The following is a 25,424-nucleotide window of genomic DNA, read 5'->3' as shown; positions in this document are numbered from 1 at the left end:
GATCCTGAGAGAAGAATATGACATCCAAAGCACAAGATCGCATTGTAAAAAGCTGAGAAAGGGAAGATGTCTGAGAGATGTTAAAAAATATAGTTTCCCGCAAAGATGTATTGAGACGTGAAACAGTTTAAATGAAGAAGTAGTGTCTGCAATGAGTGTGCATACTTTTAAAGTAAGATTGGATAAGTGTAGATGTGGAGACGGGGCCACATGAGCATAAAGCCCAGGCCCTGTAAAACTACAACTTGGTAAATACAACTAGGTAAACACACACACACACACACACACACACATCCGGTGGCTCAGTGGTTAGAGCACTGGCTTCACAAGCCAGAGGACTGGGGTTCGATTCCCCAGCCGGGTGGAGATATTTGGGTGTGTCTCCTTTCACGTGTAGCCCCTGTTCACCTAGCAGTGAGTAGGTACAGGATGTAAATCGAGGAGTTGTGACCTTGTTGTCCCGGTGTGTGGTGTGTGCTTGGTCTCAGGCCTATCCGAAGATCGGAAATAATGAGCTCTGAGCTCGTTCCGTAGGGTAACGTCTGGCTGTCTCGTCAGAGACTGCAGCAGATCAAACAGTGAAACACACACACACACAAAACAGCAAGGAATAGATATGTTGAAGTAAGGAGAACAGCACAAAAGGAATATGAACAGAGGGTGGTGGAAAGCTGTGATAGTGACCTTAAAATGTTTTACAAATTCATAAATGGAAAACTAAATAAAAGGGAGGCAAAAGAAAAGGTACAAAATGGGGAAGAAGTATATGAGGATGCTAGAGATATAGCTGAAATTTTGAACGACAACTTTTGCAAAGTGTTTACAAAGGAGGAGCATTTTATAGGAGAAAGGCCTACAGAAATAAAGCAAATGCATGACATCATGGTTACTAAAGAAGATGTAAGGAAAATTATAAGCAATTTGGATATTAATAAATCAATGGGGCCTGATGGTATATCTGGGAGGTTGCTAAAAGAATGTAAGGATCAATTGTTGAACCCCGTATTTGATATTGTGGAAACCTCCACAATATCAATAAGAATGGTAATAGAATAGAACCGTTAAATTACAGATCAGTATCGTTGACTAGTATATTGTGCAAGGTATGTGAAGAAGTAATTAAAGCTAAGTGGAGTGAGTATCTAGAAAGTGAAAACATTCGGAGTGAAAGGAAGTTTGGTTTCAGAAAAGGATGATCGTGCGTATCCAATTTATTATGTTTTTATTCAAGAGTGACTGACATACTACAACATAGAAAGGGATGGGTGGATGCTATCTACCTGGACTTGAGAAAGGTCTTTGATAAAGTGCCACACAATACAATGATGTGGAAACTAAAGAAGATTGGAGGAGTAAGTGATAAACTAGCAAAATGGATGGAAAATTACTTAGTGGGAAGAGAAATGCGAACAGCGGTGAAAGGAAGGAAGTCCGAGTGGAAGAAGGTAACCAGTGGAGTTCCACAAGGGTCAGTGCTTGATCCCATCATGTTTTTGATTTATGTTAATGATATGCCAGTAGGAATTGACAGTTACATGAATATGTTCGTGGACGATACCAAATTATGAGGAGAGTAAAGAATGTGGAAGATTGTAACAAGTTCAGGAAGATTTTTATAAAATATATGAGTGGAATAAAAAGTTGGAGATGGAATTTAATATAAACAAGAGCCATGTTATGAAAATAGGAAGAAGTAGATAAAGACCAAACAGGGATTACAGGCTGGGTGAGGAGAAAATTGAAGAGACCAATGAGGAGAAAGACTTAGGAGTAACCGTGCAAAACACTTTGTCACCAGAGAAACACATTAACAAGATATTTTGGAAAACATATAACATGCTTCAAAATATTGGCCTTGCATTCCACTACCTAGATGAAGGAATGATGAAGATATTATGTACCTTAATAAGACCCCAGTTAGAATATGCAGCTTGCGTCTGGTCACCGCATATGAAGAAAAATGTGAAGAAGGTACCTTGGAAAGGGTACAGAGGCTGGCAACAAGGATGGTACCAGGAGTTAGACTATGAGGAAAGACTGAGAAAACTGGGGCTGACCACATTAGAAGAGAGAACAAGAGGAGACATGATAACTATATATAAATTGGTGAACAAGATTGACATATTGGACAGAGAGTTGATAAAGGTGATCACAAGTAATCATCTCCGAGGACATGGAAAAAAATTAATAAAAGACATCTGTCTAAATGACGTGAGAAAGTACAGTTTCCCGCATCGTAGTATTGATAATTGGAATAAACTGAGCAGTGATGTCGTTGATGCAGTGTATGTCAATCAGATGAAAGAGAGATATGACAGGAGTGGACAAGGAGACAGGACACAGAGAGCTTAGCTCGGGCCCTGTAATACACAAATAGGTAAATATACACACACACACACACACACACGAAAGCACTGTATGTACTGTATATAGAGGGGGGAATAAGAACATAAGAAAAGAGGGAAGCTGCAAGAGGCCACCAAACCTACACATGTGCGTTTAAAGATACCTAATTCCATCTATCATCCCCATCTATGAACTATCTAATCTTCTTTTAAAGCTCCCTATTGACTCAACACTGACTACATAACCACTGAGACCATTCCATTCATCAACCACTCTATTTGAAAACCAATTTCTTGCCATTTCTTTCCTAAACTTGAATTTTTCAAGTTTAAACCCATTATTTCTGGTTCTGTCCCTGAAAAACACATGTGAGATATTCAGATCAACATACAAAATGTTGACTAATACTAGAATGGCATATCAGTACTTGGATAAGGATAAGATGAAAGAAAATTATTATGAGCATGATACATCCTAAGTTGGAATATGCAGCAGTGGTGTGGTTGCCAAGCTTGAAAAAAAATAGTAAGATTAGAATGGATCCAGAAGATAGCAACAAAGATGGTACAAGAACTAAAGGATCTAACATATGAAGAAAGGTGAAAGAAATAGGTCTGCCAACCTTACAAGATAAAAGAGAAAGAGGAGACCTAATAACATTGTATAAAGTAGTTAATGGCATTGAAAAGATAGACAAGGAAGACCTGGTGCTGGCAACAAGCTAGAAGGACAAGAGGACATGCAGAGAAAATTAGGAAGAAGCAGTGTGTGAAGGATATTGGAAAGTACAGTTTTCCACATGGAACAATGGAAAAGTGGAATGCCTTGAGTGATGAAGTTGTTACAGCACATAATGTGCATAGCTTTAAAGAAAAAGTTGATAAGTGGGGGTATGGAGACAGGACACTATAAGCCCAACTCAAACCCTGTACAACACAAATAGGCAAATACAGAGAGAGAGAGAGAGAGAGAGAGAGAGAGAGAGAGAGAGAGAGAGAGAGAGAGAGAGAGAGAGAGAGAGAGAGAGAGAGAGAGAGAGAGAGAGAGAGAGAGAGAGAGAGAGAGAGAGAGAGAGAGAGAGAATTTGGTAGTATTTTATGAGAAATTAGACAAGTTACTGCCTCCAGACTTGTTCTCTCATAATATACAATAAGTTAGCACTGTTCATGTATTTTCAAAGGCACCAGGGCAAAAGAGTTAAGAAGATTCCATTTAGCCAACAAAATCATTAATTTAAATTTCAATTTCAAAGTGGATAACCACTAACTTCTTTCTTTACTGAAGAAAATACTGGCTCTCTTTTGTTCAAGGATCTTGCCTGATATTCAATATTCTAGCTTCATTCCATCTTGCCTGGAACAGTTTCTTTGAGAGGGTGATGGCTACAGGTTCACCAAACATATTTGCAAGAACCACTGACTCACCTGGAGGTGGCTGCCAGCAATGCCTGGTCCAGCAGATCCCTTGCCATGTCCAGGTTGTGGCGGTGGTCAAGTGCTGTCACCACCTCAGTCCTCTCCCGCCACTCTTCCTCCTCATCCAGCTGCTGCATCACCTCATGTTGTTGTGATGTGTCTCTCCCCTGTCAATCATGACACCACAGTAAAGTAATCCATAAAAACATTACTATTTACAAGACCTTCTTCAGCCATATCAAACATAAATAAAAAGGCACTGTCATTAATAAAGTGCAAAACAATAAAAATACCTTCCTTATGTCAAAGAAATAAAGTCTACATCTTGTGACTTTCTCCTGTAGAATATATAAATGCACCATTTTCTAAAAATATAAGCTTATTCAAGCAAAAAATACCTAAATGAAAAGCATATTTGGTAGTCTCAAAGATGTAGCAAGGATCATGGGCATACATATGCACATATGTATCCACCACTCATTTCTGGCTAATTCAGAATCCAGTCTGTGTATTCCAATGTAACACTAAGACTCTTAGCTTTCTGTGCTGGTGTGAGGAGTTTCTTTTAGGGCAGCAGAGCTACTAAAGTACAGGTCACAATATCACTCATTGCAGATCTCACACACTTTATTTAGCAGTTCTGGATTCTTTGCTCTAATTATTTTCAGTCAGAAAGTGATGGATCAACACTGAGTTTTCATTTTATAATTGATATAGACAGTATTTCTTGACAAATAATAACACTGCGCAGATACTTTTAATTTAGTAGGGACTAATTCACGGATTCTCTCAGAGGTTTTAGACACCTACTGAAATGATAATATACTTCCAGCAAGGTTTAATAGTACTAGTTCTGATCTGGACTAGTCCTGGTCTGCCAGTTCTGGTCTGGATTAGTTTAGGGGGTGCTGTAAACTTCCCATCAAAGTTAGCTGTGAACTCGCTGGAAGATTCCCTTTGTGTCTCACAACTCAAAGGGACAGTCACAGCTTGTCCTCTAAAGACAACTCTCCCCCTTCAAACAAAACTACAATCACTCCCTACACACTCACAGGGATCATAGATGTTCCCAGGTTGGACTGCTCTCTCCGTGTTAACCAAAAATATCTTGACGCCTCCTCCAACTTTTTCTTCATGAACTTCTGCAACATTAATGGTCTTAGATCTAATTTTGAATCTGTAGAACACCACCTCTCCTCTGCTAAACCTCATCTTTTCCTCACCAAAACACAGGTACCTGAGGCAACTAACAGCAAGCCCTTTTCTGTTTTCTCCTACTTTCTCTATCCTCATTTTTGTTCCAAAGCTGGATGGATTCCTCATTCTTTTACTCAACCCAAACCTTCTAAGCCTCGTTTAATATAGCCTGTTCTTGGGCTGTACATGATAGAGAGGTTGCCCACTAAAGGTACTTGAGCCTTCCATCACCTTAATCTCATGCACTTTATATTTCTGCTGGAGTCATACCAAGTCTGTTCTTCAACTTGAATAAACACTTTTTCATAAATAGGAAATGTCAGGCATAAGGCCATAAAACATCTACAATAATTTTACTTCTTCATCTTTCCCTCCTTTATTTCATCCTGATGGCACCACTGCCATCTCATCTGTCTCTAAGCTGAACTCTTCTCTCAAACCTTTGCTAACAACTCCACCTTGGATGATTCTGGGCTTGTTCCTCCTCTTCTCCTTCCTCTGACTATTTCATACCTTCAGTCAAAGTTCTTCGCAATGATGTTTTCCATGCCCTCACTGGCCTAAACCCTCAGAAGGCTTATGGACTTGATAGGAACCATCCTATCCTTCTCAATAACTGTGCCTCCGAGCTTGCACCTTGCCTGGTTACACTCTTCCAACTCTATCTATTGACTTCTACTTTTCCTTCTTGCTGGAAGTTTACCGACATTTGGCCTGTTCCTAAGAAGGATGACCATTCTAATTCATCAAACTACTGCCCTATATATAGCTTTAATCTCTTGCTTGTCTAATGTTTTTTAATCTATCATCTATAGGAAGATTCTTAAACACCTGCCATTTCACAATCTCCTATCTCATTACCAGTATGGCTTCTGTCAGCACTGCTCTCCTATTGATCTTCTGGCTTTACTTACTGAGTCTTGGTCATCCTCTTTTAGAGATTTTGGTGAAACTTTTACTGTTGCATTCGACATATCAAAAGCTTTTGATAGACTCTGGCACAAACCTTTTGATTTCAAAACTGCCTTCCTATGGTTTCTATCCTTCTCTCTGCAATTTTATCTCAACTTTCCTTTCTAACCATTGTATTGTAGCCATGGTAGACAGCCACTATTCTTCTAAATCTTTTAAATGTGGTGTTCCATTGTTCTGTCACCCACTCTCTTCCTTTTATTCATTAATGATCTTACCAAACTTCTTGCCCTATCCACTCCTATGCTGATGATACCACCCTACACTTTTCCACGTCTTTTCAGAGATGACCAACCCATCAAAAAGTCAACAGGTCATGCAAGGATGCCACAAAACACCTAACTTCTGATTTTTCTAAGATTTCTGATTGGGACAGGGAAAACTTTGTAGTGTTCAATGCCTCAAAAATGCAATTCCTCCATCTTTCAACTCAACACAACCTTCCAGACAACTATGCCCTCTTCTTCAATGGCACTCAACTGTCTCCCTCTGCAACACTGATTTTTTTTTTTTTTTTTTATGTAGGGAAGAGGGCCAGCCAAGGGCAAAAAAAAAGAAAGTTAGAAAAAAGCCCACTTGAGCGCTGGCTCTCCAAAGAGTACAAGAAGTGCCAAAACCGTCAGCCAGAATTAGGGGAGCAAATGCCTTGATACCTCCCTCTTAAAAAGAAGACAAGTTGTAGGAATTCGGAGATACAGATGCAGGGAGGGAGTTCCAGAGTTTACCAGTGAAAGGGATGAATGATTGAGCATACTGGTTAACTCTTGCATTAGAGAGTTGGACAGAATAAGGATGAGAGGAAGAAGAAAGCCTTGTGCAGCGTGGCAGGAGGAGGGAGGCATGCAGTTAGCAAGATCAGTAGAACAGTTACCATGAAAATAGCGATAAAATATAGAAAGGGATGCAACATTTCGGCAGTGAGAAAGAGACTGAAGACAGTTAGTCAGATGAGGGGAGTTGATGAGACGAAGAGCTTTCGATTCCACCCTATCAAGCAAAGCTGTGTGACTGGAACCCCCCCAAACATGCGAAGAATACTCCATACAGGGACGGATAAGGCCCTTATACAGAGTAAGCAGTTGGAGAGGCGAGAAAAACCTCAGCCTATCCTTTACTCATACCCTAAACTGGAAACTTTGCATCTCATCTCTTGATAAAAACAGCTTCTATGAAAGTTAGGTATTCTGAGGTGTCCCAGTCAGTTTTCTTTTTTACTAAATCTGTACAAAGGCTTTATCCACCCCTGTATGGAGTACTCTTCACATGTTTGGGGGGAGGGGGGATTCCACTCACACAGCTCTATTAAATAGGGTGGAATCAAACCTTTTCAACTCATCAACTCTCCTCTTCTGACCATATTCAGCCATTCTCACTGCTGGAATGTTGCATTTCTTTCTATCTTCTACTGTTATTTTCATGCTAACGGTTCTTTTGATGTTACTAGCTGCATGCCTCACTTCTTCCTGTGGCCTCGCTGCACAAGGCTTTCTTCTTCCTCTCACCCCTATTCTGTTCAACCAGTACTTTCAATCCTTTATACCTTTCTTTGATTAACTCTTGAACTCCCTACCTGTGTCTGTATTTCTAACTTCCTATGACCTGACTTCATTCAAGAAGTAGGTTTCAAAATATTTGTCCCTGTTCTTTGGCTAACTATCAACTCTAAGTAGATTGGTGACTGAGTGGGCCTTTTTCTTTATCTTTTTGTTGCCCTTGGTCAGTCCTCCTCTCCCTGTACACACACACACACACAAATAAATAAATAAATAAAATAAAATAAATAAATAAATAAGTAATTAATTAAAATAAATAAATAAACAAATAAAAATAAAAAGGCCTCATCTGATCTTTGCTTTGGAGTGGTTTTCAGTTCTGTCCTTGAATTCTTGAAACATACTTAACACCAAAAACAACTTTCTAGTGTCAGTAAATAAGAACACAGGAATATGTGGAAATACGGGAAGCTGCAAGAACCTATCAGGCTTACACATAGCAATCCTTGCAGTACTGTACCTATCTATATCTACAATCATCTTAATCAATATGTCTATTTTTTTGGCAGTGTGAAAGCAAACACACACACGCACAAATGCACTGATGTCATATTTATCATACACCAGTAACATCACATCAAGTAAAATTTCCCAAAATATTCTGCACTCAGGGTGACATTTCTTATAAACCAACTGAGCTTGCTTCACCAAGCCTGCCAGAGCACCCTTATACCATCAATGAAGCAATGTATATACCATCATGATAATGCAGTGCAAATTTTGCCTGGTCCTTCATACTGGCCTCCTCATTTGAGAACAATCACTCCACACTGCCATACCATTGCTCCTTGGTCCAGTCCTTGTGTTTTCTAACACAACAAGGATCAAAGTTGTATTCCACAAATCAGGAAGAACTTGAGGGCAACAGTACAAGATGGAATGTTTGAGTGGTATTGAAGTCAGTGCCAAATGGTTCTAATGGCAATGCCTAGAGAAGGCTGGAATACACTGCCTTCAGCTGCCTGTACCAAGCATGCAGTTTCAATAGGAACTGGCAGCCTTGGAAGTAATACTGTTGTATACTGGCACCAGAGCTAAGACAGTCCAAAATCCAATTAGGCCTTATCATTAGTAAAGATCCTGACAGATTTGATCTCCTGTGTAAGTTTGTTAGTTAAATTTATCCCACCTTCCCTTTCCATCAATGTCTTAAGTGATTCCACACAACCCTATACCATTCATTTAATCTATGCTTGAGTTGATCAGTACTAGCACTCTTTCACCTCTCTCTCTCTTGTTCCTATAACTAGAACTGTTACAAGAGGGGATCATCAGAACATTTACAAATCTAACTTGACGTCCACCTTAAAACGTACTTTCCTTTAATTCTTTTTATCCAGTATTTAGTAATTATTTCCATTAATGTATCTATGGTGAATTTTGTGAATCTTCTTTACATAATATTCTAAGAGCAACATATTTCAGAGATAGGAAGTTAGCTATCCAGGAAAGGGACAAGATAGTTTTATATTTGCTAAAGCAAAGAAGACAGAAATAATCTACTTTATCAGACAGTAAGATGTCCCTTACCTTCACAGAAATGTTAGTGTGAGAAGGGCTGTTGTTCAGGATGTCCTTGAGGGGAGAGCGTTGGCTTGTCCGCTGAGACAGTCCACCTTTGCTCTGGGGGATTTGCTCTTTTTGTAGGGAGGCTGTGGTGTCCCTGCTATGCCACACAGCATTCTCATCCATCACACCTAAAAAGTGACCACCAACAATCATCACAAGCCAGATTCCTGCACTTCCCATTATGGCTTGAAATATATTTGAGGAAAGATGTTTAGAAAAATCTAAACTAATAAATAAATAAACTACCAAAGTGAAATCTTTATGGGAAGTGGTTTGGGGTAATCATTACACTACAGTTAGGCAATCTCAGGACAGTGTTTATTGTGGTTTCCTTCATGTCAAGTTCACTGCTTAGTCCATTGGCCTTAATTCATCTAGAAGATTTGTAAGGATGAGCAGCAATGACAGCTGTGATCCTCATTCTGGTACTTATGAACATCCTAGTGTTACGGCCCGCCCGTAACATACTCCACTACCATCACCTCCTCCGCTTGCTTCCTCGTTCGCCACCTCTCCACCTCCCCTTCCACGTCACTGTCTCATGAACCTTCCACGTCACCGTCTCGTGAACCCTCCACGTCACCGTCTCACGAAGCCCCGCTACTATCCCGAAGTTGGATTCACGCGGCCCCATTCGACTCAAGCAGAAGTGTTAAGCAAGCTCTCGGCTTTCTGGAAGGCAGTCGAGGTCTAGGCCTTAACCAGTGAACACAACACCTCTTGGACTACCGTGGGATCCACCTCACCCAGCACTTCACCACTGCGACACCTCATAAGTATCACTTCCCCTCGTCCGTTTTTTTCCACATTGCCTACATATAGGATTAGTATTATTGTTAGGTATTAAGTTGGGTTCTTTGTTATATTTATTTATGTGTTATAAGTATATGTGTATGGCATTTTCATGTGTTTCATGTTATATCTATATGTGTATGTCGGTTACATTATTGGGCTATTAAATAGCTTTTTAAGTGCCCCCTTTGCATATCCTCACCAGTTGAACCTGCAGTGTTTTTTTTTTATTGTTATTGTTCACCGGCTCCCCGATGCCAATCTTACCCATTTAACCGGTGAACGTAACAATTGGCGACCGTGACAGGACACTTATAACCCTTGTTCTGTGTTCCATTTTTCCATTGACTTTTTTTCTGTGATTACATAATTTTTTTGTGTGTTCCTGTGGTGTTGTGACTTTGATGTGTTTCTGTGGTGTTGTGACTTTGATGTGTTTTTTTTTCTGTGATTTACTCTGCGTGTGGTTTAAATTTACCTTTGTGCGATCAAGTGGCTCCTTTTGGGTTAAAAGTGCTTCGTGACTTTCATTGGTATCGCATAGCAGTGGTAGAGAAGTAAACCAGGTAGAAAGGCGTGTTCACCGATAGCACTTATCTCTATTTTTTGCACATAGGCAGGTGTGTAATAAGTGTTGGGATCATCATATGTTCATGCGAACCCTCAATCTCCTCACTTCGCGGATCATTTTTCTCGCTAGTTAGAATTGGCCATTTTAACTAGTCTCTCAGACTAATCCGCCTCTTTATCAATAACAAGTCTCAGTACAATTCGCTCCTCACTCTCAAGTCTCGTAACTAGAGTAATCCGGATCCCTCTTAATGCCGTAATTCTCTAGTTTACCCCCCATTAGTGATTGTACTCATAAGTGTTTACTTAAGTATAATCTAGGTAATTTCCAAGGTTGCCTTTATTATCACTCTGCCAAGTTCCTCACTTAAGTAATTCGCTTATCATTTTTGTTGTTGTTTAACATCTATTTAATATGGCTTCCGCTCAGTTTAACGTTGAAGATTTTAGTGCTGACCCTTCTCTGGAACAACTTAAAGATGCTAATATAAAAAAAGACCAGTGGAAGACCATCGCTAAACATTTTCATGTTCCCATCACGTCTCAGATGACTAGAGAGGTCATTAAGAATGTAGGTGTTGAACATCTAGTGCAAGAAGGTCAGTTGCTAGGATATGCCATAGAAGAGTTAACTCCCATGTCAGCCTCTACGAGGACTATAACACACAGTCCCCAGGAAGAACAGGATAAGAGTAGGATAAGTCAGTGGGAAATTGAGAAGCTTAGACTAGAATACAGGATGCATGAAAAACAAATGCAACTACAGGCAGAAAAAGAAGCGAAAAACATGCAACTACAGGCAGAAAAAGAAGCGAAAGAAATGCAACTACAGAAGAAAAGAAGCAAAGAAATGCAACTACAGGCAGAAAAGAAGCGAAGAAATGCAACTAGAGGCAGAAAAGAAGCGAAGAAATGCAACTACAGGCAGAAAAGCGAAGAAATGCAACTACAGGCAGAAAAGAAGCGAAAGAAATGCAACTACAGGCAGAAAGAGAAGCGAGAGAATTACAGGAAAGACAAATGCAACTACAGGCAGAAAAGGAAGAGAGTGAATTTCAGTTACAACTTAAAAGGCAGGAGAAAGAGTTAGAAATTCAGGAGTTAACCCTACGAAATGACGCTAAGTTTAGAGGGGAAGAAATAGATATAAAGAAAAAGTTAACAAGCTTTAATCCCGCTACAGCTGCTCCGCTAGTTCCCCCTTTTGATGAATCTGATGTTGACGGGTCATTTCGCGCTTTTGAGAGCATTGCTAATAGGAATAAATGGCCCAAAGATCAGTGGGTGTCTCTCCTTGTCCCCAAGCTAGTAGGAAAAGCTTATAGGGTATACAACGGCCTTAGTGATGAGGTAGAGTATGAAGAGATCAAAGGTAACATTCTAGACGCCTTCTCTATCACTTCTGACAGATACAGACAACAGTTCCGAAAGTATGTGAAACCAGACTCTCACACCTATGTTGAATTTGCTAGTGAGAAACTAAGACAATTTAAGAAATGGTTAGCCGCCCTTAACATTACCACCTTTTCGGAGTTGCTCAATCTAATGGTCCTGGAAGAATGGAAGAACAAGTTACCCTTTAATATTCTGAGGCATGTGGAAGAACAGGGAGAGACTGAGCTTATGTCTGCCGCTAAAGTGGCTGATGCCTTTGCTTTGTTGATGGGATCCCTGGGTAGTAGAGGTCGTAGTTCACTATCTAATGTTAGGTCCTCCTTTTGGGAAGGTTTTGGGGGCGCGGGTGGTAAGCCGACCGGATCCTCGCCAAATGCATATAATTCCCCATGGTGTACATACTGTAAGAAACCAGGACACACGATCCAAAAATGTAGACACCCAAATTGCAAGGCCTCTCAACGTCAACCTTCTTTTGTGGCCCCTAAACCTAACACATTTGAGAACAAGAAACCAGTGGCCCTAGCTAACCCTATCAACTCTCCTCTAGAACTTTATGACTCGTACACACATATCAAGGTAAAGTGTCCCTGACTGATGGTAAAGACAAGGCAATAAATGTCAAGGTTCTGCATGATACAGGTGCTGCCCAATCCATCTTAAGGGAAGATGTCATCCCTAATATCAAACAGGCTTTCACTGGGGGGAGAAGGTGATCCTTACAGGTCTCGAATCACAGCTCTTCTATCCCTTGGCTAAAATTAGCTTACAGTGCCCTTTCATTTCAGGAGAGGTTGTGGTAGCCATTAAACCTGATGAACTGCCAGTACCAGGGGTACATCGCGTACTGGGTAACGATCTTGCGGGTAACTTGGCTGTTCCAAACTTAATTGTTCTTGATTCTCCCTTAACAGAAAGTCCTACTAAGACCCTGGACAAAACATCCCCTCACTTTTTCCCAGTGTGTGCAGTCACCAGGTCTCAGTCCAAGTCCCCTGCCCTTTCACCACCTCATCCACCAATGATTGCCTCTACTGACAACTTGTACAATAACATCATTTCAAAGGAGAATTTGATTAATGCTCAGGAACAGGATCTCACTTTGGCTAAGATCAGACATGTTGCCAGTGAGACAAAGGATATGTCTAAATTGCCTTGTTTTTATTATCAGGAAGGAGTCCTGATGCGTGCCTACAGACCTCCTGAACTGAAACAACTAGACACCTGGTCAGAAACACATCAAGTTGTCATCCCCTTGTCTGTAAGACCAGCCATTATAGAACTAGCTCATGATGGATTGTCAAGTCATCTAGGCATCCAAAAAACCTACAAGAAGGCTCAACATTTTTTTTGGCCAGGAATGAAAAAGGATGTGTCACACTATGTAAAAACATGTCATATATGTCAAATTGTGGGTAAGCCTAACGAACGCCTTGTGCCAGCTCCTCTGACGCCTATTCCAGTTCAGACGGAGCCCTTCGAAAAGATTGTTCTAGACTGCGTAGTGCCCTTACCCAAACCAAACGAGGGAATCAGTATTTAACCCTCATGGATCCCACTACCAGGTACCCTGAAGCATTCCCTCTTAAGAACATCACATCAAAGACCATTGTAAAACATCTAATAAATTTTTCACCTCTGTAGGAATTCCAAAACAAATTCAGTCTGACAAGGGTAGCAATTTCACTAGCAATTTTTTCCAACAGATAGTGAATGAGCTAAACATCGACCATGTAACCTCCTCGGCTTACCACCCTCAATCCCAAGGCTGTCTGGAGCGGTTTCACCAAACATTAAAATCCATGATGAAGTATTGCTTGGAGCATCAAGGAGACTGGGATAAAAGTATCTCTTTTTTTCTCTTCGCCTTTAAGAGAATCTCCTCAAGATTCTTTAGGTTACTCCCCTTTTGAATTACTCTATGGTAGACAGATCAGGGGGCCTCTCAAAATATTAAAGGATCAATGGTTTACTCAAAATACTCCTTCAAGCCCTAGTGTGTCTGACTACATCAGTAACCTTAAGAATAAAATCAATGAAGTCAGATCTTTTGCTAAATTAAACTTCCTAAAATCTCAAACTAAAATGCAACAAAATTATCTTCCCAAATCTGTCATGAGAAGTTTCAAACCTGGAGACAAAGTTTTACTTTTTCTCCCCACTCCAGGCAATGCTCTTCACAGTAAGTTCATGGGACCACTAAGTCCATTAAACTATGTGGTCCACACTCCTGACCGTCGTAAGGATTCCCAACTAGTTCATATTAATCTAATGAAACTTTACCACTCCAGAGAACCAGAGGACGACTTGTCTCGCACTGTACCTGTATGTCTGGTAGGGAAGGAGTCTGGTCTGTGCCCCCCGAGAAAGATTCCGACATCGAATTCCTCTTCTCATCACCTAAAGGACGCCCCTCAAACAGCCAAATCATGTCCAACCTTGATGAGGTGTTTATTTCCTTAACACCTTCACAAAAGTCTAATCTTAAAGTTATTGCTAGACTTTTCAGAAATCACAGGTAACCTTCCAGGACTTTGTACTACTATCCAACATGATATAACTTTTATATCTAATGATATCAAGCCTATAAGACAACCAGCCTATCGCATTTCACCCATTAACCCCTTCAATACGGTGACGCCTATGTGGGCGTCATGAAGCCCCAGTAGCAAATACCGTGACGCCTACGTAGGCGTCATATTTCTTTTCTGAGCTTTCTTCAGTTCAGTTGTCCCGTATAGTGTGTTGGATACCAACTACACATGCCGTATGCTGTCCTTGAAATCCTAGTGCTCCTCCCACCATCCTTGTCTCCACCAATCACTAAAGATAAGCTACATGCATCCCGCCTTGTGTCTAAAATTACCCAATGGCATAGACTGTTCCCATCGCTCTCTCTCTCTCTCTCTCTCTCTCTCATTCCTCCCTCCCCTCTCCTCTCGAAGATAAGTTACATGCGTCCCGCCTTGTAACATTCGTGGCACACACACACACACACACACACACACACACACACACACACACACACACACACACACACACACAAACTCATACACACACACTCATACCACACACGACCCGGTAGCTCAGTGGTTAGAGCGCTGGCTTCATAAGCCAGATGACCGGGGTTCGATTCCCCGGCCGGGTGGAGATATTTGGGTGTGTCTCCTTTCACATGTAGCCCCTGTTCACCTAGCAGTGAGTAGGTACGGGATGTAAATCGAGGAGTTGTGACCTTGTTGTCCCGGTGTGTGGTGTGTGCCTGGTCTCAGACCTATCCCAAGATCAGAAATAATGAGCTCTGAGCTCGTTCCGTAGGGTAACGTCTGGCTGTCTCGTCAGAGACTGCAGCAGATCAAACAGTGAATACACACACACACACACACACACACACACACACACACACACCTAAGACAAATGCATGGTCAGTACAGGAATATGAAGAAATGATAAGTGATACAGGAACGTGTCTGGAAGAAATGTTGGGTGGCTGTGAACGAACTATAATGATGGGAGATTTTAATTGTAAAGAGGTGTGTTGGGAGGACTGGTCAATGGAAGGATCAGAGACAACATGGGGAAATACACTATTGACACTGGCAATGGAAAATGTGTTAACTCAGTGGGTCAAAGAAGATACTAGGTTTGGAGGAGAGGGAGCATCGTCAAGACTGGACTTGGTCTTTAGTACAGAGCCAATGGTCATTGAGGAGATGAGGGTGGAGTGCCCTTTAGCAAAGAGTGATCATGCAGTTTTGGAGTTCAAGGTGATAGACGAAGAGAAATCTAGAAGAAATGAAGAATATAAAGTGGGAAGATGGAATTATGCCAAGACAGATTTTGGAAACCTAAAGAAATTCTTTCAAGAGACAAATTGGATGAAATTCAAGAGTGCTAAGGGAGCAAATGAAAAGTGGAAAGAATTTATAAAAATATACAAAGAAGGTGAGAAAAAATTTGTACCAATAAGACAACATAGAGAAGTTGGAAAGCAGGACTGGTTTAACGATAGATGTGAAAAGGCCAGAACAAGAAAAGAGGATGCATGGAAGAGGTGGAGAAGGAAAAGACGGATTAAGCAGTGGGAAAGTTACAAAAGAGCAAGAAATGAATATGTGTTGATTAGAAGAGAAGAAAGAAAGAAACAAGAAAAGGATATAATTGATAAATGTAAAGACCAACCAAGGCTTTTTTACAGACATGTGAACAACAACATCAAAAATAGAGAAAGTATTGAAAGTTTAGAAGTAAATGGAGTATGCAGTGAAGATCCCAGGAAATGGCAGAGGCTATGAATGGATGCTTTCGGAAGGTATTCACAAAGGAGACTGCTTTTGACAAACCACTGGTAATGGAAAAGAAAGGGATTATGAAGGAGTTTCAAGTAACTGTGGAGGAGATCAAGAACATGATGGGAGTTTAGAAGTGAGAAAGCTGTGGGACCTGATGGGGTATCAGGATGGATTTTAAGAGAATGCAGGAGCAACTGGCAGAAAAAGTTTGTGAAGTAATTGATGCCTCATTAAGGGAAGGTGTAGTGCCCCAAGACTGGAAAAGAGCTAACATTGTCCCAATCTATAAATCAGGTAACAAGAGAGACCCATTGAACTATAGACCAGTGTCACTTACAAGTGTGGTAGCTAAGATGTGTGAGAGGGTGGTGAAGAATAGATGGACAGACTTCTTGGAGAAAAATGACATACTTTGTGAGTGTCAATTTGGTTTTAGAAAAGGCGTTCATGCACGACAAACCTGATATGTTACTATTCGAGGGTGATAGATGTAATACAGGAAAGAGATGGTTGGGCTGATGGAATATATCTGGATTTAAAAAGGCCTTTGATAAGGTACCACACGGAGACTGATCTGGAAACTTGAAATGGTAGGAGGAGTGCATGGCAGTTTACTAAAATGGATGGAAGACTTTTTGGTAGGAAGAGAAATGAGAACAATAATTAAGGACAGACTATCAGAATGGGGATTGGTGGAGAGTGGAGTTCCACAGGGATCAGTGTTGGCACCAGTAATGTTCACGGTCTACATAAATGACATGGTGGATGGGGTGTCCAGTTATGTGAGCCTATTTGCAGACGATGCAAAATTGTTAAGAAAAGTGAGATGTGACAAAGATTGCGAACTACTCCAGGAAGACTTGGACAGAATATGGAAATGGAGCTGTACATGGCAAATGGAGTTCAACACGACAAAATGCAAGAAAATAGAGTTTGGCAAGAGTGAAAGAAGAATCAGGAGTATGTACAAGATAGGAAATGAAGACATAAAAACCAGTCATGAAGAAAAAGACCTTGGGGTGACAATTACCAATGACCTATCGCCAGAGAGACATATAAACAAAATAATTGGAGAAGTATTGAACTTATTGAGGAACATAAGAGTGGCGTTCGTATATTTAGATGAAGAAAATAATTACTGCAATGATAAGACCGAGGCTTGAATATGCAACAATACAGTGGGCTCCGAACTTAAAGAAACACATAAGGAAACTAGAGAAAGTACAGAGGGCTGCAACGAAAATGGTGCCTGACTTTAAGAGATTTGACTTATGAAGACAGACTGAAAAGAATGCAACTTCCGACCCTGGAAAACAGAAGAGAAAGGGGAGACCTGATAGCAATATACAGAGTGATGATTGGCATGGAAAAAATGGATAGGGAAGATCTGTGTATGTGGAATGAAAGAATGTCGAGAGGGCATGGGAAAAACTAAAATGGCCACTTATAGGAGAGATGTGAAAAATATAGCTTCCTCATAGAAGGGTGGAAGCATGGAATAGTTTAGACGTGGAAGTGGTCAACGCAAGGAATATTCATGATTTTAAGAAAAAGCTGGACATTAATAGATATGGAGACGGGACAACACGAGCATAGCTCTTTTCCCGTATGTTACAATTAGGTAAATACAATTAGGTAAATACACACACACACACACACACACACAACACACACACAAATACAAAAACAACAAATTTTCTAATCTCTCTCTCTCTCTCTCTCCCTTCGTTTCCCTCTCCCTTCCCTTCCTCCCCCTCTTCCTCTCAAAAGATAAGCTACATGCATCCCGCTTGTGTCTAAAATATTAGCAAATGTCACTCGCTCTCTCTCTCTCTCTCTTTTTCTCCAAAGAGAGAAGCGTCCACTTTCCTCTTCAAAGGCGATATAGTGACTAAAAAATAGCAGCATAATACACAAAGACGACAAGTATGACAAGTTTGCACGAGTTTCCTTGGTTAAGGCACTACCACCCGTATATCATACAGGCGGGCTTTTTTAACATCAGGCGCGAAGGGGTTAAAAGAGACTTGATGAAAAAAGAGGTAGACTATCTGCTCTGTCATCACCTTGCAGAACCTAGTATATCCCCCTGGGCTTCTCCCTGCCTGTTAATATCTAAGCCAGATGGTAGTAGTCAATTTTGCACCAACTACAGGAAATTAAATAAAGTGACAGTACCAGACTCCTACCCATTGCCCTTGATAGAGGACCTTATAGACAGCATAGGAGTAGCTAAATTTGAAACCACCATAGATTTACTTAAAGGTCACTACCAGATTCCCCTCTCGGACGAGGCCCGAATAATATCCGCCTTCATCACCCCCTTCGGGCTATACCAATACACAGTGATGCCCTTCGGCTTGTCTAATGCTCCCGCCACCTTCCAGAGGGCTATAAATTACATCATCCAGGACTTGGAGGGAACAGCTGCCTATCTGGACGACCTGGTGGTGACTCTGGACCACTGGGTGACACATCTGACCCGTCTCCGGAGGCTGATGAGTCGGTTGCAGGAAGCCGGTCTTACAATCAACCTGGCCAAGTCCACCTTCGGGAAGTCTACGGTTGTCTACCTGGGACATGTGGTAGGGAACAGCAAGGTTCGCCCCAAGAGAGCCAACGTAGAGGCCATCCTTGGCTTCCCTGTCCCTACCACCACGAAAGCTCTCATGAGGTTCTTGGGGATGGCTGGTTTCTACAGACGATTCTGTAGGAACTTCACCCTGGCCGCCCCCCTGACGGACCTTATCAGCACTTCCGTCCCCTTCCACTGGACCCCGACCTGTGACCAAGCCTTCCAACATCTCAAGGCGTTCCTCTCCTCAGAGTCAGTGGTTTGGACGCCAGATCACTCCCGCCCCTTCCATCTACAAGTGGACGCGAGTGGAGTTGGAGTGGGTGCTGTCCTCCTTCAAGCAGACCCCCTCAAGCGGCATCCTCCATCCCATCGCCTATCACTCCACCAAGCTGAAGAAATACCAACTCAACTACTCCACCATCGAGAAGGAGGCTCTGGCACTCGTCCTGGCGCTCCAACGTTTTGAGTGCTACCTTCATCCTGGTCTTCAAACTACAAAGGTCTTCACCGATCACAACCATCTGGCCTTCCTTCATGCCATGAAGAACCGAAACCAATGCATTCTTAGTTGGGCCTTGTTAACTCAACCCTTCAACTTGAAAGTCCACCATATCAAGGGGGTGGACAACATCATCGCCGGCGCCTTATCAAGATCTTCCGTCTCACCTCCTTCATGAGCCCATTACGGAGGTCTTAGGGGGGAGGAAATGTTACGGCCTGCCCGTAACATACTCCACTACCATCATCTCCTCTGCTTGCTTCCTCGTTTGCCACCTCTCCACCTCCCCTTCCATGTCACCGTCTCATGAACCTTCCACGTCACCGTCTCGTGAACCCTCCACGTCACCGTCTCATGAAGCCCTGCTACTATCCCGAAGTTGGATTCACGCGGCCCCATTCGACTCAAGCAGAAGTGTTAAGCAAGCTCTCGGCTTTCTGGAAGGCAGTCGAGGTCTAGACCTCAACCAGTGAACACAACGCCTCTTGGACTACAATGGGATCCACCTCACCCAGCACTTCACCACTGCGACACCTCATAAGTATCACTTCCCCTCGTCCGTTTTTTCCACATTGCCTCCATATAGGATTAGTATTATTGTTAGGTATTAAGTTGGGTTCTTTGTTATATTTATTTATATGTTATATGTATATGTGTATGGCATTTTCATGTGTTTCATGTTATATCTATATATGTATGTCGGTTACATTATTGGGTTACTAAATAGCTTTTTAAGTGCCCCCTTTGCATATCCTCACCAGTTGAACCTGCAGTGTTTTTTTTTAATGTTATTGTTCGCCGGCTCCCCGATGCCAAACTTATCCGTTTAACCGGTGAACGTAACACTAGGCAGCAGGAAAAGCATGCAAAGAACAAAAGGAACCTTGGCATGGCTTACACCAACCAGTGGGTGCTTGCTCAGGATTTTCATCCTTGGAGATTTCAATGTTCACCATCAGCTTGGACATTCCTCTCCCTTCACTGACCATCCTGGTGAACTATAATAAAACTAAATTGTACTGACCCACAGGATGAGGCTGATAATCCATACAATGCTGCCATGTCTCTCATTACTTCAAGGAAAATGGAAAAAAAAAAAAAAAAAAAAGACAGACAGAGAGAGAGATAATGACGTCATTCCTAATTTTTTTTTTTTTTGTGTGTGTGTGTGTGTGTGTGTGTGTGTGTGTGTGTATTTACCTAGTTGTAGTTTTACAGGGCCTGGGCTTTATGCTTGTGTGGCCCCGTCTCCATATCTACACTTATCCAATCTTACTTTAAAAGTATGCACACTCGTTGCAGACACTACTTCATTTAAACTGTTCCACGTCTCAATACATCTTTGCGGGAAACTATATTTTTTAACATCTCTCAGACATCTTCCTTTTCTCAGCTTTTTACTATGCGATCTTGTGCTTCATATGTCATATTCTTCTCTCAGGATCAGTTTCTCATTATCCACTTGGTCCATTCCATTAATCAATTTAAAAACTTGTATCAGGTCTCCTTTCTCCCTTCTTTGTTCCAGGGTTGGTAGAGCCATAGCCTTTACTCTCTCCTCATATGTCATCCCTTCAAATTCTGGAACCATTCTTGTAGCCATTTTTTGTAGTCACTCCAACTTCCTTATGTGTTTCTTTTTATGAGGGTTCCCACTTTTTGCTCCATTCTCATATCTTATTTAGGTTTTCTTGCAGTATTTCACAATCCTCTGTGTGTGTGTGTGTGTGTGTGTATTTACCTATTTGTGTATTACAGGGCCCAAGCTAAGCTCTCTGTGACCTGTCTCCTTGTCCATTCCTGTCATATCTCTCTTTCATCTGACTGACACACACCGCGTCAACAACATCACTGCTCAGTTAATTCCACTTATCAATGCTACGATGCGGGAAACTGTATTTTCTCACGTCATTTAGACAGATGTCTTTTATTAGCTTTTTTTCCATGTCCTCGGAGATGATTACTTGTGGTCACCTTTATCAACTCTCTGTCCAGTATGTCAATCTTGTTCACCAATTTATACATAGTTATCATGTCTCCTCTTGTTCTTCTCTCTTCTAATGTGGTCAGCCCCAGGTTCCTCAGTCTTTCCTCATAGTCTAACTCCCTGAGTCCTGATACCATCCTTGTTGCCAGCCTCTGTACCCTTTCTACCTTCACATTTTTCTTCATATGCAGTGACCAGACACAAGCTGCATATTCTAACTGGGGTCTTATTTAAGTACATAATATCTTCATCATTCCTTCATCTAGGTAGTGGAACGCAAGCCCAATATTTTGAAGCATGTTATATGTTTTCAAAAAAATCTTGTTAATGTGTTTCTCCGGTGACAAAGTGTTTTGCACGGTTACTCCTAAGTCTTTCCCCTCATTGGTCTCTTTAATCTTCTCATCACCCAGCCTGTAATCCCAGTTTGGTCTGTATCTACTTCTTCCCATTTTCATAACATGGGTCTTGTCTATATTAAATTCCATCTGCCACTCTTTACTCCACTCATATATTTTATCAAGATCTTCCTGTAACTTGTTGCAATCTTCCACATTCCTTACTCTCCTCATAATTTTAGTATCGTCCGCAAACATGTTCATGTAACTGTCAATTCCTACTGGCATATCATTAACATAAATAAAAAACATGATGGGACCCAGCACTGACCCTTGTGGAACTCCACTGGTTACCTTCTTCCACTTGGACTTCCTTCCTCTCACCACTGTTCTCATTTCTCTTCCCACTAAGTAATTTTCCATCCATTTTGCTAGTTTATCAGTTACTCCTCCAATCTTCTTTAGTTTCCACATCAGTCTATTGTTTGGTACTTTATCAAAGGCTTTTCTCAAGTCCAGGTAGATAGTATCCACCCATCCCTCTCTATGTTGTAGTATGTCAGTCACTCGAATAAAAACACAATAAATTGGATACGCACGATCTTCCTTTTCTGAAACCAAACTGTCTTTAACTCAATGTTTTCACTTTCTAGATACTAACTCCACTTAGCTTTAATTACTTCTTCACATACCTTGCACAATATACTAGTCAATGATACTGGGGCCGTACTTATAAAACTCCACAAAGATGCTGTCTTAGTTAGGAAAAGTACTTAACCTACGAGACTTAAGCGCTAAGAATCTTTCCTAGCAGGATGCTTTGTTAAGTAACCGTCTTTAGGCGCTTACATCGCTAACCGCTAACATGAGCAGACGTTATGTAATGTTTTTTGAGGAATTTCGCAAGAAACGGGTGAAAATACGTAAAAATTATATTCTAAATAAAAAACATATTTATCTAGTTAGTTTTCAACAATCATCTCTTCATTTTAACCTTGATAATTGAAGGTATAAATTTACCACCACTGTTGTCATCTTGTCAAAACAACAATCATTTGGCGCCAACTTCGACTGCACACCATGGCTACTCAAGAGACTCAAGACAAGAAGAGGAACAGGAAGACGAACTGGACGCCTTCATCTGACCCACCTATACAAAATTCTCATAAAAATACTCCGAGCGACTTCTCCACAGCTGGCTGCTCTAAGGAAGCCAGAAATGCTGCTTGGAGGAGCAATAGTGCGGAGATGTCTGCCGTGTCAGACATTCTCCGCACTGAGGAGTGCCAGAAATATTGGCATATTATAAAATCTGAGGCAAGACGGAACACCCGCAAGCAGAGAGAAGCCATGACTGCCACAGGTAAGAGTTATTAATTTGGGAGCTAATTTTTTTTATATTTGTGTGTGAGTTGCAGCAAGATTTTAATATTTTTGAGCTTGATAGAAATTTCAGTTTTACCTTAACAAAAGATATGATTTATCTTATTCTTTTTAAGCACTGAATAGGTAAGGCAATTTCACTTAAAGAAAAGAATTTATTTATGGTTATTTATTTTTTGCAAGGAAGCTTACTAGTAATTTGAGTAAATACTAAGTTTCAGCAGGTCTACTGTTAAGGTCACTTGAGATTTAGATCATGGAACCTGAGCACTTTAAGGAGTAAATTTCAGTAAACTATTCCTGTTTTAAGTTTGGAAGCAACAACATTGAAAGTTTTGTACTAGTGATTAATATATTAAAGTGCCAGCCATTTCCTGCATTTTTTTTTTTTTTTTGTGAAGTGGATGCATTTATTGCACACACTAATTATGATGCAGTGTCTACCTCTGACAAATAATATTACTCCAACCACACATCTGAGTTACGTATGTTATGTGAAAACACGTTCTTTATAAATTATTTATTTGTATTTGCAATTCATTAGCAATAAGATTATATTCTTTCCAGATGGTGGACCTCCTGCCAACCCTCCTCTCTCCCAGCACAATGAGTTAATCTTTGAGATTTTGGACCCTAAGAATGTCTCTATTCATGGGTATACCAATAAGGCAAGCATCATTGAATGCACCTTCCTTAACAAAGGATAAGCCACTTGTAGATATAGCAATATTAGGCCATAATGTTGTCTCAAATGTCTGCAATCCAAAATACTCATTCCCATTTAGTTTACAACTTAGAGTTAAACACAATGGTAAATTTGTTATCTAGTGTTGAGAAATTTTTTTTTTTTTTTATTCTTTAACCAAACAGCTAAAACAGAAATAAGAAAAGAAAAAAAAAAAAAAAAACTAATAAAGTAAACTTAATTCCTATCCCTTCTCCCCCCTCATAAATATGGTGTTGTAGTGGGTGAATGTGTTAATGATAACGAGTCTTAGGGATTTACAATTTCTTAGACATGGGCTTCCTTCAAACAGAATAGGATTTAAGTCAAACACATTGTACCCTTAGCTAGATTTACTGGTTTCTGTTACTTTTGTCCTTAGCAATAAAACCAAAAACATTGTCAGCTTAGTTTCTGAAGTTAGATCTAATGATGCCAGCAGTGTTCAGGCAGCAGATGATGCTGGGGAAGTGGCAGAGGCAACCCAACAGAGAGAAGTGGGTGTTGAGGAGGCACTTGCCACAGCACTTGCAGCACCAACAGGGGCCAGACTTGCCTGGTACATCACTGGTGTTTGTGGATGAGGAGGAGATCATCCACCTGCAGAAGAAAAGGAAGCTTGAGCTTGCACTCCTTGAAGAATCTATAATGGCTCATGAAAGGAAGCAAAAAGCAGAACAGGCTACATGTACTACACACAAAAACTAGAGTACCAGAAACAAACAAATAAAAAATAGTAATAAAGATATAAATAATGTACTATTAATTATTTTTTTAGATGTTGCTGAGATACACATTCATCAAAACCCATTTAAATATTGTAAGGCTGAACAGTGATACTGTGGTATCTGTGAAGAACTCTATCTTTTCAATAGTGGGTGACTGGCAGAGAGTGAGGCAAGGAAGATGAAATCACCAACATAACAGTGCACACACAACAAAACAAGACATATAAATATAAATAACAAAGTAACAGAGGGGAAAAAACTTAAGAATGCTACTATAATCAGCATTATGGGTTGTGTTACTTACTTGAAGTGAAGCACAACAAATTCATCCCTGTAAAGGATTACTTTATGGCGACTTTGAACTTTCTGTGCTAGGAGTCGCTCCTCGTTGCCTCCATCCTCGGCTGCAGCAAGATGTTCTTCTTCCTCAGGAAGAACGATGTTTCTTGCTTTGCAGATGTTGTGCAGCAGTGCACAAACCTCTACAATTTGGCAGACCTTGGATGGAGGACCAACTCGGGTCTCACTGTGTAGCATGTGAAAATGTCGCTCAGCTGCCCGATGCCTCTCAACAACGCTGCGGGTTTTCTTGTGGGCCCTGAAATTAATATAGATTTCAATCTTACAATGCAGTACTTGAAATTGGTATGATGCATTAATTTAATTTCTGCAAACATTTAGGTTATGTCATGTATAAGGTTAAGTTAAGATTCATTGTATGATAATGATTTGTGACATGATAGCTTAAACATTATGAAACAAAAAAAATCTCTAGTATAACATTGGTTAGGTTAATATATTCACATGAAAACTTAGAATAAAAAAGAAGAAACTCTTAAATATTTGGAAATTTTCATGAAATTTACTTGTTGTATTGGTGATTCAACCAACACACACTTTACATAATTATAGCCCTCTGCAGGGTCTACATTTTACTTTATGGAGCATTTCTAGCCCCATTTTACCTTATCAGATATTAATGATACGTATACTTTTTGGGGGATCCAGAGGGGGCAAAGCTCCCCAGGTAGGAGGTTACACCATGTTAAATTACTTTACCTTATCAGTTGTTCTGGTCAAGTTTCA

At 40.7% G+C, this 25,424-nt stretch overlaps 1 protein-coding gene across 2 annotated transcripts in view; it reads right to left on the bottom strand.

Annotated features, from left to right (window-relative positions):
- The window catches only part of LOC123513692 (uncharacterized threonine-rich GPI-anchored glycoprotein PJ4664.02-like), a 91,855-nt gene that overhangs the window by 57,226 nt on the left and 9,205 nt on the right, over positions 1-25,424 (bottom strand). The window contains exons 2-4 of one of the 2 annotated variants that reach the window (XM_045271051.1): positions 9,014-9,180; positions 4,814-4,903; positions 3,771-3,928 (exon numbers count right to left, since the gene is read on the bottom strand). In XM_045271051.1, the coding sequence (XP_045126986.1) occupies positions 3,771-3,928; positions 4,814-4,903; positions 9,014-9,175 (410 nt within the window). In that variant the 5' untranslated portion in view covers positions 9,176-9,180. The remainder of the gene's footprint in view (positions 1-3,770; positions 3,929-4,813; positions 4,904-9,013; positions 9,181-25,424) is intronic. The other variant, XM_045271052.1, reaches the window with a different exon arrangement.

The sequence above is a fragment of the Portunus trituberculatus genome, chromosome 36 (assembly GCF_017591435.1).
Source record: "Portunus trituberculatus isolate SZX2019 chromosome 36, ASM1759143v1, whole genome shotgun sequence".
In the NCBI taxonomy this organism is placed as follows: domain Eukaryota; kingdom Metazoa; phylum Arthropoda; class Malacostraca; order Decapoda; family Portunidae; genus Portunus; species Portunus trituberculatus.
This window is presented reverse-complemented; position numbering and strand designations above follow the sequence as displayed.